The 14,932-nt window shown below is 44.8% G+C and overlaps 1 protein-coding gene and 1 pseudogene across 4 annotated transcripts in view; one reads left to right on the forward strand and one right to left on the reverse strand.

The window, feature by feature from the left end:
- The window catches only part of OSBPL5 (oxysterol binding protein like 5), a 173,931-nt gene that overhangs the window by 64,318 nt on the left and 94,681 nt on the right, over window positions 1-14,932 (forward strand). Inside the window, exon 1 of one of the 4 annotated variants that reach the window (XM_077931251.1) lies at window positions 13,299-13,325. The exons of the other annotated variants lie outside the window; for them this stretch is intronic. Within the exon in view, the coding sequence (XP_077787377.1) occupies window positions 13,308-13,325 (18 nt within the window). The 5' untranslated portion in view covers window positions 13,299-13,307. Of the gene's footprint in view, window positions 1-13,298; window positions 13,326-14,932 lie in introns of those variants that run through there. 4 annotated transcript variants of the gene reach the window in all.
- Window positions 7,775-8,516, reverse strand: LOC114598939 (AP-1 complex subunit sigma-1A pseudogene; annotated as a pseudogene).

Consider the following 14,932-nt stretch of genomic DNA (forward strand, 5'->3'; position numbering starts at 1 on the left):
GGCTTATGCAGATTCTCACTAATTTCCTACTTCCATTGTATTCCCCCCCCCCATTTTCTTTGGTATGTTTCATTGGCTACATTCAAGCATACACCTCAAAATAATTGCTGAAACTTGCATGAGTTCATGCTGTTCTATGCTCCTTCTCTGTCTGTATTCAGCAATAGAAATGAGATCTGTATCACTGAGACCTCCATGAGATCAGCACAGTTAAGGGCAACACGGTGGTGTCCTCATTAGCCAGGTGTTTGACCTGCAAATTTGTGCTTCCTGACATTCTCTGGTGCAGTTCCAACCACTAAATGGGGAAATGGCAATTGTTATTTGACCAGTGGGTCAAATAACAAGCAAACATTGCAGCTTATTCCCATTATGTGTGCTATCTGAGCCTGTGGGTGAAGGGTTTAGAAAACATTCAGAATCAAAATTTTAACATTGTGGAGGGCCCAACATCTGGAGGGCACCATGCTGGCTACCCCTGAGTTAAACTAATTCCTGCTCAGATTCCCTGCTGCATTAAAAGACATAGATCCAAGAGGCATGGGGATATGAGGGGCTGGCTGATCTCAAGGTTGCTATGAATGCCTTGTGACATGGGCTTAAGGGGGAGAAATTCAGTTCTGGGAGGTATGAATTAGGGATAGATGGTTGAGTCTATTTCCAGTTCCTGTTTTGTGTATGTCCATTTTGTCCCACTTCCGCCTCAATCTGCAAATTGAATTTTTTTTAATCCACAGGTAAAATCCAATTAAGATACGTCTTTAAATACCGTTGTATCTCACTGCACCCATTTATCCTAAAATGCATATGTAATGGGAATTGGGGGTTGCTCGTGCGTAAGTTGCCGCCACTCTCGGCGAGGTTGCCTGGATAAACCTTTCCTTGGCTGGACAGTCCTGATTCCGCGTCTGTCTCAGTCACTGGCAGAATCCGTCAGTGGGCGTTTCCTGAACTTCTTCCAACATAAAAGTTCCTTGACGGATAGTCTCCGCCTAGCCACCCTGCTGGTCTCTGGCGAAGAGTCCTGGAGCCATCTCTCCGAAGCCCGCCTCTGCCCGCCTTTCTCCCTGGTGTAACACTGATTTCCTTCCCCGGCCGCTGAGTCCCCTCTTTCCCTGCTGGGCCCTTCTCCGGCATCGCTTGGGAGCCCTTCCTCCACTCCTGGCTGCGATGGCAGTTCCCTGACAGCATATTTTAACACATTTTGATTTCTTCTTAATATTTATAGTTTCTTTCTTAATATTTATAATATTTATAGTTGAGAGCTGTGTTGCAAAATTCAGCAGCATGCAAAATCCAAAGGATAATGGAATTCATGTGTTAATCTGGGAGGTGTGGATTGGGTCTCTTTGCACAGACATGGAGTTTCTCAAACATCCCTTGAGTGTTGCATTTATTGTACAAGCAGAGATTTAAATAGCTGCACCTGCTTAGCTTAAAGAACAAGAGACAGGGGGGGGGGGGGCTATGCTCACGTTCTGTTGACAGAGTGGGAAATACAGAAAAAGGACCTTACTATTTAGATTAAAGAAGGCAATGGGTAAAATGCCAATGGCTGCAAGCAGGTTATTAGCAAAGCTAGGTTCAGGAGAAAACCTTTGAATTCTTGTGGATGCAAATAAACTTTCTGGGTTCGATGCATGTGCTGTTCCTGTAAGCACCTGCCTTCTGCCTCTAGTTTGGGTTGAACAGATTGATCTACGTGCACGGATAGGCTGAGGTGTATTGGGTTATTTTCTTTGTGTCCCGTATTCTGTTAGTTACCAATAACGCAAGCATTGTCGTTCTACAGCAGATCCTCCTCTCTAATCCTGCTACAAAAGAAGTTTTGCGGCACCCTTTGCTTGTAACCTCAACGGCTCAAAAGGAACTTTTGGAAGGCACATGGTACCATAATGCGTCTTTCCTCCAATATAAGGAATGGGGGGTGGTAGCAATGGGTCGTGGTGCACATTTACACAATTTGTAGTCCCTGATCTCTGATAAGCACTGGCGGGTTCCTGAGCTACAGTTTCTGCTGCGAAGACTTGCTGCAGTGGCTAAGGGTACGTGCCACCTGCTTTTATTTTTTATTTACTTATTACATTTATATTCCACCTTTTTCTCCAAAAAGCTCCTGCCTACCCAGCCACCCCGGCTGGCAATTAATCCCCACAACAGCCCTATGAGGTAGGATAGCCTGAGAGGCAGTAATTGGCCTAAGGTCACCCTGTGAACTTCATGGCCAAGTGGGGATTTGAACCCTGGTCTACTAGACCGTAGTCCACACCTCTAACCACCACACCAGACTGGCTCTACTGGGATCATTTGGTTTCCCTCTCAGGAAGCCTCGTTGTGTAAGCAGCTATGCACCGATGGGAGTAGGCAACTGACAAGATGAAAACGGAAAGAGCACCTGGTTTGCTCTCAACAATTAAATGGTAATTCACCGAGTTCCGAAAAATGCAACCAAGACAGGCTTTCAGAAATGTTACCTTAAGACATGCAATTTAAAGAAATCACTCTCTGCAATGCCTTCTCTGAGACTGCTCAGGTAGGCCCATTGATTTCAGAGTGGGCTTGGGAAGTGACCCTGATGCAATTTCCCTTCAATTGCTTAAGTAAGTAGTGTATTAACAAATTACATATACATTTCCAAAAACCTGATGGCTTTTAAAAGTAATTTATGTGTAATGCTAATTCATTTCACTCTGGGGGTCAGAAATGTGGTTTGAGCTGCTGAGTTATGTCTATTACTTCTTGGATGAAAGCAGCCTCCTGAGGTGAGCTTATATTTGTCAAAGTGTGTGCAGAATGTTTATGGAGTGTAATTATAAGCTGAAGCGGAAAACTGAAATCCAGGATGCGAGCACTCAGCAAGCCACCAGCCGTCATCGTATATTGAATTCTTGACAGTGTAGATCAACAAAATGTCCATGTCCTCCATTAACATCATAGGAGACTGACATCTTTCAGCAGCTGAGATTTTGGAAAGCATGAATGGGAGCCGAGGAAGGATTGAGAATATAAAGGCATTGGTGTGTGTGGAGTTGCTTGATGGAAGGATACTAGGTGGCAAAACATTATCAAGAGTCTAGCCATTAAATGTGGTTAGGAAAAAGGTTTCTCTAGAAACTATCTTGGAAAACATTGTTTGTTTGTTTGTTTGTTTGTTTGTTTCCATCCCACTTACCAGCCACTCACTGTGAAATAAAATAACAATAACACTGAGAAATGAAGTAACAATAAAAACACTAGTAAAACAATTTCATATATAAGAACAATTTCAACTCCAATACAGATCAGGATAAAAGTATCCACTTAAAAGAGAACTACAATTCTCAGAGTGGTTTAACAGTCAATCCCTCTTCCAGGAAGACTATTTCAGACATCATGCTTCCTGATCTCCCCAGTCATAGTTTTGAAGATTAGAAATGCGGTTCAGGTTTTTGTGTTCTCATCACCCCGTCCCTCTTTTCATCTTACCCATTTTCCACCCCTGTTCCATGTGATCCTAGTTTTCTTGAATCTGATATATGGGTGGCACCAGCTAGGATTGTCTCTGAACCATGGTTTGAAATTGGCTTGCGAAACATGTTGTTGTTTTCTAATTTGACTGGTGCTAACTCTGATTATTGTGAACTCTGGTTATTATAGCCAGTCATAAAATGAAAGGGGAGATTCATGTGTAAGGAGAGAGCCTAGGAGCCAGCAACAAATTCTCTATCTTCAAATCATGATTTTTATATTAGGAAATAGTGACATTTGAATTAAACCTTTTATAGCCCTGAATAGGTCCAGAATATCTTCAACTAATTTTAACCATGTCTGTACTGTCTATTTTTATTGCAGTAAACAGTAGAAAAACCACACTTGGTTTTCTTGCTGCTCAGCTGTGTGTTTAAAAACTTAAGCTAGCATGAATACCACTGGGGCAAAAATCTTTCACATTATAGGTGGGGGGAATGAAAAGAAGGGGATAGGGAACTGCTATTAGAACTAAATGCCAGAAAATATGTGTGGGGTTTGGTGCATGCTGTTTTTGATCATATGTTCTATGTATAGCAATTCCGTGGGTTATGTTGTTCCGGGAGCATAAAGCATACTTCATATTTCAAAACTGACAAAGATGACTGGTTCTAGGGAAGCCCATTAGTCATGCCTATGAGTGAAGTCCTAAAGGCACTTACTGGAGAGTAACATCTACTGAACTCAGCAGGACTTGCTTCTGAGTAAGTACATTTGGAATCACGCTGTGCATATAAGCGTGTCTATTTTTCACCTTACCATGATAGGGATAATTTTCTGAGCATTAATCTCCATTTCCTTTTCCCGTGCAGAGTGATGATAGCTTATTGTAAACATATTAGTATATGTTTGTTGCATTTTTGTAAGGTAAAGCATGGCTTTCTGAGTCAACGTAACTTCTTGGTTCCATCAGTTGTTTCATTCAGAATCTGCATTGTTGGTGCGGCTCACTTGCTCGCATGTGGCATTCTGAACTTACTGCTTGCCCTACAGGCTGAATTCCACCCAAATCTAAACGAAGGAAAGGAAAATAATTTGGCAGCTTAATTTAGAATAAGGGGAAATTATCAGAGCTGTTAATGCCCGAGCAGGATCTGAACAAAGATTTGAAGCTAAGTATCTCATTTAATACTCACACAGAGTGAAAAATACACAAAAATGTACTGCCCCACATGACTGTGCATCAAAGAAAAGCTTCAGCAATTCCCTTGACACAGAGTGGTTCATTACAAGTTGAGTAAACTGAAAACCTCTTTACCAGGAGTATTTGTACTCTGGGGTGGACCACGAGGATTGGTGTAAATGAACTTCGGATTGTTTTCTTTCAGGGCCTTTGGCCATGATAGGAGGAGGAAGGAAGCTGGGGGTGGAAGGAAAGCCCCAACCAGTCAGTCATTCCGGGATGCCTGTGGACCACATGTGCGGTTTTGTGGCTAACATTCTCTGCAAAGTCTTTTGGTTCAATTCATATGCCAGTCAGGAGATGGCAAGCCTGGGGTCCATTTCACATAGTCATTGTGCTTGCTGTGGATTCCCCTGTGCTTCATTCAGTAAGGTTACCAGATGTCCCCATTTCCCGGCAACAGTCCCCAGATGTACAAATCAGTCCCCTGACAAAATCCTATCATTTCGACTCATTTCAATGAAGTGTCCCCAGATTCATTGTGAAAAATCTGGTAACAGCAATGATGTGAACGATGGATGCACAGCCTTAAAACACCTGTGTGTGCATGGCGGGCAGCCATGATTGGAGCATGGCCTCCACCCTGTGCACGTCAGTTTGAAAGAACTTGTGCTCATTGCTCACGTTTTTAAGTGTTTGCTTTGTAAAATATGAAGCACCCCTGTTTCTGCCCTTGCTCTGTCAACTGTACTGGATGTTTTCATGCATGAAGCTTAAAGGTGACTCATGTTTCAGTCAGTTAGGAATGCAAATGTGAACCCAGCCCTAGCCAGGATAGCCACTTTTCCCTGCAGATACCTATCCTCTAGTTTATGCTCTGTGCTGGCAATAATCAAACATGTGCATAAAGATCAAGAGTTGTTCAAAGTCAGCTGAAGCCTCTCTTATGATACCCAGATTCATACCAGTGGAATGAAAGGCTTTACACAGATTACAAGGAGTTGCTGTAGCACATTCAAGGCCAAATATCCTGTGCTTCTTGCCCTTGGGAAATGCTTGGTAGTGTTTGTATCAGCTATATTTCTTCTGCTGTTTGTGCCCCACTTGAAGAGTGAGCACAAACTGTATCCAAAACAGAACACTGAGCATGCCTTATTTTAACGAATATTTACAGTGTCCCTACATCCTTGCAGTCCTTCCTTATTCTGTGTGCAACCTGTGGGATAGGTTTTAACAGGCAGGAGAGAATATATTCATGGCAATTTATCCCTCCAGGTGCCCACATGTGTGGGTTGAACTGAGTTTCAACAACATAGCAATCAGGCTGTAAAAGCTTGTTTTGAGCAAGTTCAGCTGTGAAGTAAGCTGGCTCCCTTTTCTTACCCCTCTTAATCAAGCAACAAACTGGAAAGTAAGCATAAAATATGATTTAAGTGCATTTAATCATGTATTGGTTCACAGCAATGTTAGCCATAAAAACTATGCAGACAAAATACTTTATAGACAGTGGTACCACTGGTTGCGAACGGGTTCCATTTTGGAGGCCCGTTCGCAACATGAAAAGAAGGCAACCCACAGCGGTGCGTCTGCACATGCGCGGGTTGTGATTCGCTGCTCTTCTACGCATGCACGTGACGTCATTTTCGGTAACACTTTCCGGTACTTCCAGGTCGCCATGGAACGTAACCTGAAAGAACGTAACATGAAGTGAACGTAACATGAGGTATGACTGTACTGTAAATATAACCAGCTTCAGGCATGTACACAAAACTGGAGCAAGTGGAGGAAATGTCTACCTCCATGATTGCTCAAAGGAAGAGAGAGGGGGGGGACAGGAAGTATTGTATGCCCCTCCCTTTCCAGGAGAGGAGGGGAAATGACATCACACGGAGCCCTCTCTACCAGTTGTATTTCTATGGTCTGAGTATTTGCCTATCAGCAGTACAGCTCTGTGGTCTTTGCCCCTTCTCTTGCTATCTACCAAGAACAGGCATTTGTTAAGTTTGGCAGCTCATCACCCACGCAGCCTTCCTCGGGTCCTGCCCATTTTGCCTGCAGGGTGCAACGTGGATCGTTGCAAGTTTCACTTTCAACTTACGTCACCAGCCAAGTCAACCTGTTTTGCTCTCCCCCCCCCCGCCCCCCGGTAGCTGTTGGCCCCCTCACGCAAGAATCCCTCTTCCACTTGCATTCTAAAGACATTTCCTTTTCTGGGAACAAACTGTTTTTCAAGGCTTCTTTCTCATCTTCTTGGAATCTGGGGCTCTGAATGGGGGCACCGTGGGGGAACCTCTTGTGATGAGAGTGAGTCACGATTCAAACAAAACATGCTGCCTTTTCCACGGGTGTGAGCAGTGTTTCCAAATCAGAACTAAACCATCTTCAAGTGTGACAAAGCATGTTGGAGGCGTGGGGCCCTGGGTGCCATCCCCAAGCTTGCCCCATTGATGTTCCCACTCCCAGGGACACATCTGTCTGCATTTTGATAAGCGTGCATCCATGTCCCCTTCAGGTCTCCCACCACCACCACATGCTTTATTCCAAAACAGAGAAGACACTCGCACACACGCCTCGGGTCCGGAAAGATCATGCCTTATTGGAAAGGGGCAGGGGGGAGGGAATACAGGCACCCAAAGTTTAGGAGGCGGGGAGGGGCGGTGGCTGCTGGTCTTCCAAACAGCAGGCTCCTCCGAATCTCCGGCTACCTGTGGCCACGTGCTCCACATGCATGTGGGGCGCCTGCCACCCCAACACAAAAAAAATGAGAAATAGGAAGAGGGAGGGAAGAAGGCAGAGGCGCTGCCGCCACCTCCTCCTCTGGGGTCTGTCACATGCTGCCCAGGTGAGTCACAGGTTTGGGGGAGGCAGGAAGTACCACGTTGCTGGTGTGAACAGATTGGGGGGGTGCTGAGAGGGCGGTAGAAGTAGGAGAGTTTGCTGGGGCACAGAAAAAAGCCCAGAGAAAAAAATGGAGAATGGAGATAATTCAGTGCCTCTCAATGCCACGCTGCTCTCTCTCTCTCTGCCCCCCAACAGGCTGGGGCAAAATGCCTCCTTGCCGCCCCCCAAACACTCTGACGCAGTGCACCACCCCACCCCACCCTGAGCTGGTGGTTCAGTATTTACATCATGCGGTTTGCAGATTCCTTGGGCAGGAGGCCGGCTGCAGAGCTTGCGTGGCCACCACAGGCTCTCACCCCCACTGCATGGGGGGCAAAGGGATGTGAGGGGCAGTGGCAGGGGCAAGGGGGGGAGCCAGCTCACGATCCCAAGTCTATGCCAAGCCCATCTTCTCCAAAACGCTCTGGGGCGACTCATCCTCCTCCTGCAAGAGGTCTGCCTGCTCAATGGCTTTGAGGACGCTTTTCTTGGGGGTGTCCTGAACCTCTCCCCCCATCAGGAACTTGTTCAGGATGAAGTAGGCCTTCTTGAAGTTGAGGATGATGTCCAGCTCTCACACACTGCCAAAGTATTTGTCCAGCAGTTCCACGTATTGATGGATGAGCTCCAAAGTGATGAGTTCGTTGTCTTGTCACAACAGAAATACAAGCTGGCCTACCTTTTATAGACCACCTTGAGGTCCCTCCACTCCAGGAAGCTGGACATCTTGGGCTTCCGCTCCAGGACCACCTGCATGAGCTCTCTCTCACCATCTTCTTCTTGCCCTTGTCTGATGTGGCCAAGTACCACTTCTGAAGTTTGCCCTGGCGGCTGAAGAGCAGCATGAAGCGCATCATGTCGAGCGCCCGTCCGTGGCGGGCCGTTCCGCGCAGCCCCTGCGGCCCTCCGGCTCCCCCTTCAGCTCTTGATGCTCAGTGTGACAAAGTTGAGATGGAGCAGGTGGGGATGATGCATGTGTCCCCAAATCTCGCACCTGCATAGAACTTTTCAGTGCCCACAGGAGCAGCTGATGGGGTGGGCTGTGGAGTGGGCCTCCCTCCTGCTACGTGGCTGCCATTTACCTGGATGATACAGGGATGGGGCGACAGTGTAGAATCACAGGTGGGAAAGGCTCACCACCTTTCCCCTCGCCTGCTGAGCAATAGCTATGCTGCTGCCAGGAGGCTGACACAGGTGCAGAACCCCCCACTGAACACATGAGGAATGTATGTGCTGTAGAAAGAAAGGCAATATGACTCTTGGGCCACATTGCAGCTCTTGTCAGAATCTTTGCATGACCTGGATATCTCCAAGAAAACAAAACCCCGCCTGCTCCCCACAGCTTTTACAGGGGCTTTAACCCAATGTTTTTTCTCAGTTCTGATCTTCTTCAGCTAAGAATAAGCATTTCAAAATACTGTAACAGAATTGTTGGATTAGAGCAGCTTGTTCACAGTTTAGTACCTGCTGTGCCCATATGTAATACCTGCTCTGCCCAAAATGAGTAATTTGAAACAATGTATGTGTTAGTAGCTTCCCTTTGACTTAGACTAGATGCCCACTATTACATACGTAATTGCAATTCTTACATTATCTGTGGCATGTTAATATGTTGAGAATAAGAGACCCTTGGGGAAAGTTTGATGGGAAAGTCTGAATTTGTCTGCAAAATTTGTACGCAGTTCAGGTTTTCACAGGGTGCAGGTGGTCTCTGAAAGCAAAAATGATCTGGGTAGGGAATGCTACAACCACCTATAATTTGATTTTACATCTTTGGGTTGCGGCGAGAACAGAAAGTTCAGAATGTCCCTGCTGATATAATCACATCATGGCCAGGAGCTTGCTGTTATGGAAATTTTAATAAGGAAGAATGCAGAGAAATAAATTTGTAACAAGATGGCATTCTTATTTGGGGGAGAAGAAATGAAAATGAACGTGGCTGTGAAAGTACTGCTCTTGATGTGGAAAGGATTTGATTGATCACATGGATTTAAAATGGGATGAAGATGCCATCCAAGTGTGCTGCAGCTGTGAAAAAAAATGACTTCCATGCTAGGAAAGGGATTGAGAATTTAAAAAGGCCAATGTTATAATGTCATTATGCAAATGTATGATGCAGCCCCACTTGGAGTGCTGTGTTCCGCGAGGGTCACCTTGCCTCAAACAGGATGTTGTAGAGCTGGAAAAGGTTCAGAAAGTGGCAACTCAAATGGTCAAGGGCTTATACCTTTCCAGTTTTTTGGGGGGTGGGGAATGAGTAAGAGGGGACATGATAGAGGTGTACAAGATTATGTATGATGCGCAGAGAGGAGGTGGAGGGAAATTTCTGTTAGAATTCCTGCTCCATGATTGCAGTCATGGGATTTTTGTCTATCACATGACGATGTATGTTTTGACTCCACAAAGTGGGAAGTGACAGAGACAGGATGTTTATGTTACTGTGTTCCGTGAAGTGGGACTATTGTCTTTTGTTCTCTCTCTTTGCTGTCTGATGCTAGAGAGAGAGGGAGCCATGTTGCAGTGCTCCGTGTGTGTTGATATGTAAACAAAGTAGATTAGCCAAAATGCTGAGTTGCTGAGGTCTGTCACGTGAACTGCGCATCCCTAAGTGTGCTAATGTTTGTTGGCATTGGTCGCTGTGATGTTCGGGCAGAAGAAAGCTTATGAAGCTCCTGAATGATTGACCAGGAGGGAGAGAACATGCCAGTCGGGCATGTGTCTCTACTAGGGTCCTACTCAAGCTGAGCTCCTGACACTTTCTCCCTTTGAACATAATACCCAGGGCCACCTGAAGAACCTGAATGTTGGAAGATTGAGAATAGAAAAAGGAAAGTGCTTCTTCACCCAGCCCATATGGAATTTGCTTCCACAAGAGGTAGCAATGGCCACCCACTTGGAGGGTGAAGCTGTCAGTTGCTATTAGCCATGATGGCTATGCTGTACCTCCACAGTCAGAGTCAACATGCCTCTGGGTACCAGCTGATGGGGAGCACTAGTGGGGAGAGGGCTCTTGTGCTCAGATCCTACTTGTGGGCTTCCCACAGGCATCTGATTGGCTTCTGTGAGAGCTGGACGAGGTGGGCATTCTGATGCAGCAGAGTTCTTTGTATGTTCTTTCCCTATTTTTCTGGATTTAAAAAAAACAAAAACAAAAGAAAAGTGCTAGTATGTTATAATGTCATTAGTATCTCGCCAAACCCCTTTCTCTTTTTGTTCTCTCCATAGTAATAATTATCTTTGAGAGTAGCCAAATAGTAGATTATCATGGAGAGAACAAAAAACAAAAAAGGTGGCAGTTTGATGAGATACTATATTATAATTTGGATTGAAATCCAAATTAATAACCCCCCCCCAATTCTATAATTCCCTTCCCCTACCCCCCCTCTCTCCCCGTCTGCAACATAATTGCAAAATTCAACCATTCAATGGAATGCTATTGTTTTAAAATATGAGGTCAACATAAAAACATCATCTCTACGCACTTTGGTCATAAAGAATGAATGTTCACAAAATCTAAGCAGTGAGCTCATAGGGAGGTTTCACAATCCAGATAGCTGCAAATGTAACTGGCTCATTCAAGCAAGGAGAATGTAAATGCTGGAAAAGACTCTCTGGGCAAAGAAACCCCATTCTAGTGATATACTGACGTTTCATTTTCAGAATATTTAATTTCAGCCTGCAATATGATTTACACAGGGACTTTGGTTTGTTGGTTTGGTTTTTCCACTTATTTCAGTAGGGCCATGTTTAGTGTAGACATTGCAGATACCACTACAAGGCTTGAGATGAAGAGACAAATCCAGCTTTTTCTTTAATAAATATAATAATAATAATAATAATAATAATAATAATAATAATAATAATAATAATAATATATTATTATTATTTATACCCTGCCCATCTGGCTGAGTTTCCCTAGTCACTCTTGGTGGCTCCCTATCAAGTGTTCAAAACAATACAGCATTAAATATTAAAAACTTCCCTAAACAGGGCTGCCTTCACATGTCTTTTAAAAATAGGATAGCTGCTTATTTCCTTGACATCTGATGGGAGGGCGTTCCACAGGGCGGGTGCCGCTACCAAGACGGCCCTCTGTCTGGTTCCCTGTAACCTCACTTCTCGCAGTGAGGGAGCCGCCAGAAGGCCCTCAGCGCTGGATCTCAGTGTCTGGGCTGGACGATGGTTTAACAACACATGGCGGCCAATCTGAAATATTTGTGGGATCTCAAAATATACATTATTGTTTGGCAGCATGCTGCCCAGCTGCCACTGTATCATAAACAATAACATTAGTATTTATTTCAGGAAGTTTCAAATGTTTGATGTTTTATTATGTTTTTATATGTGTTGGAAGCCACCCATGGTGGCTGGGGCAACCTTAGCCAGATGGGTGGGGCATTATTATTATTATTATTATTATTATTATTATTATTATACCCCTCTCCCTGCCTTTAACCTCATTGAAAAGCTTTGAACTGCTGACACACAGAAAGTCAACAGTCAGATTTTCAAAAGGGTCCAGGATGTTGCATAAATAGTAAAAATAATGAGATACCGTGATGTTACTGTTAGTGCACAGGGTGATTTCCTTTCTTACAGCGCTATGGAAGTTGAGCACTGTTCTTTCCATTTTACAGATGGGTGACTGAGGCTTGGATATGAGCACAATAATAGAATACACAACAAATGAGTTGGACTGGGCTGGGATTTGGACTCCAGTCACCCAGTGTCATGTGTACTTCATCCATTTCAGTTATACTTTTCCAAGATTGCACAAGTTTTGTTTTTTAAATCTAGAGTGAGGATTTCCCCCCATAATAAATTAACAATAAGCTGTTGTGTCAGCACCAGTTGGGAAGGTGATCTGTGGACAGTGATCCACAGACTCAAGGGCACGGAGTAGGTCAGCACTAATATAATAGAGGTAATAAATGCATAGCTGCTCCCTCTAACCTCTCATTGTCCTTTTCATCTGTCAGGACCAGGTCCAAATCTAGAAAAACAGCAGCTTAACCTCTTTCAATAGGGAGCCCATTACGATTCCAGGATATCCCTTATGTGCAAAGCGGCTATAACATTCTCAGTGATTTTCCACTTTGGAGCAGCATTCAGAAACTGTTTGTTTATATTGGAGATTCGGTACAAGCAAGGCAGTGGGAACATCCACTGGGTTTCTGGACTGGAGGGCTTATTCATCTGAAATCTGTCATTCTATTTTTCATTTTGTAAAGGTCAAAACAATAGAGAGAGAGAGACTTTTCTTTTAAAATCAGCCTCTAAATAAGCCTACAAAAAGTGCTCATACATCTTAACTATTCAGCCTGCCAACACAAACCAGTATAAGTCATCAATAACTTGAGAGGTAGGGGAAGGAGGCAATGGGAGGAAGATCCAACCTTCTCCCAGTTTACAAACAACAACAACAACAACAAAAATACACAATTTCCTGCTCATTCACTTGGAAGCAATCCATACTCACCACAGATGAGTGACTATCTTTGCAAGCCAGCCACAGGACCAAGCTAAAGGTGGCTGGTGCCCAAGATAATAAGGACCAGAAGCCTGCTGGCAGTTACTGGACGGCAACACCCATCATCTCTGCTGGTTGGTGCTGATAGAGTCCAACTACACCCCTTGATTAGCTGTTGCACACTTCTTTATTTCCCACCTTTCTTCCATCATGGAACTCATAGAAGCATATAATTGTAGGCTGGAAGGGACATCAAGAGTCATCTAGCCCAACCTCCCGCTTCTTTCTTCTTTGGTGATCACTCATAGCCAAGTAAGATGGTCTTCCATGAACATGGTCTTAATGGTGAGTCCGTAAGTGACTGTGGAGGCCAATTCTGGATCCACACGTCCTTCCACAGTGGGGACATAGGTTTCTGGGCAGGAGCTGATCATGGTGGGGGTTTGCCAAATGTGCCTTCCTCTTAGCATGTTTCTCCCTTTTGTCTGAGATTGAGCGTCTTCCAAGTCCATGACACCTTTGGTAAAGGCTGTTCTCCAATTGGAGCACTCACAGGCCATTGTTTCCCAATTGTCAGCGTTTATACTACATTTTTAAAGATTTGCCTTGAGAGAGTCTTTGAACCTCTTTTGTTGACCACCAGCATGAAGCTTGCCATTTTTAAGTTTAGAATAGCGTTGTTGTTTTGGAAGACAATCATCAGGCACCCGAACAACATGACCAACGAAGCTGTTGTTGAAGAATCATTGCTTCAACACTGTTGACTTTTGCTTCTTCCAGTACACTGGCATTAGTTCGCCTGTCTTCCTAAGTGATATGTAAACATTTTTGAAGACACCGTTGATGGAATCTTTCACGGAGTTGGAGATGGCGTTTATAAGTGGTCTGTGTTTCACAAGCGTACAGTAAGGTTGGTAGTGCAATAGCTTTGTAAACGAGCGCTTTGGTTTCCCCACGAATGTCCCAGTCCTTGAACACTCTGCACTTCAAGAAAGCTGTATTTGCATAGCTCAGGTGATGCTGTATTTTGGCATCAATGTCGGACCATGTGGAAAGATAACTGCCCAGGTAGGAGAAGTGATCAACACTTTCCAACATTACACCATTAAGTTGGATTTGTGGCGCTGTAGAGGGGTTGTTTTGTGCTTGTTGGTGCAGCACTTTCCCTTTTTCTTTCCTTTTTGTTATCTTCCACCTGTTCTGCCGTTGAGGACTTCTTGGATCCTTCTTTGTCTAGCTTCTCCCCCTTGACCTTGCCACCTTGGGTGACCCTACTTGGAGTACGAGACTCCCGACGGCTTTGCTCACAAGGATCATAGGAACATGCAAGCCCACTCATCATGGCAAGGTGATGATCCAGCGAGTGAGCCAACCTCCCACTACCACAGACTCAAAAGGTGTTGGTAATATCCCCTCGGGTGTTACAGAAAGGGGTTGAGCTAATTCAGTGATGGCCAAACTTGGCCCTCCAGCTGTTTTGGGACTACAACTCCCATCATCCCTAGCTGACAGGACCAGTGGTCAGGGTGATGAGAATTGTAGTCCCAAAACAGCTGGAGAGCAAAGTTTGACGATCGCTGAGCTAGTTCATCCTTCCCCAACCTTGGGACCTTCCAAATGTTTTGGCCTACAACTCCCAGCCAGCATGATTAGGAATGATGGGAGTTGTAGTCCAAAGCCTCTAGAGGGCACCAGGTTGAGGAAGCCTGCTGTAACCTGTTAGCAGTGTTCCAGTACGGGTGGAGTTTCCCGCCATATCCCTTTAGATGTAAGAGAGGCATGGCAACTGTTATTAAGGCCTGGGGCATTGCAGACCCATTATAGATCAAGGAGAGGCGAAGACTTCCAACCTATGCATTTGAGTTCCCTGGGTTGTGCTGGAGAGAGTCATCTTGTCCTTTCTGACCTTGAGCGTGCGTGCATTCATTCATTCATTCATTCATGAAGATAAA

Source organism: Podarcis muralis, chromosome 1 (genome assembly GCF_964188315.1).
Source record: "Podarcis muralis chromosome 1, rPodMur119.hap1.1, whole genome shotgun sequence".
Classification (NCBI taxonomy): Eukaryota; Metazoa; Chordata; class Lepidosauria; order Squamata; family Lacertidae; genus Podarcis; species Podarcis muralis.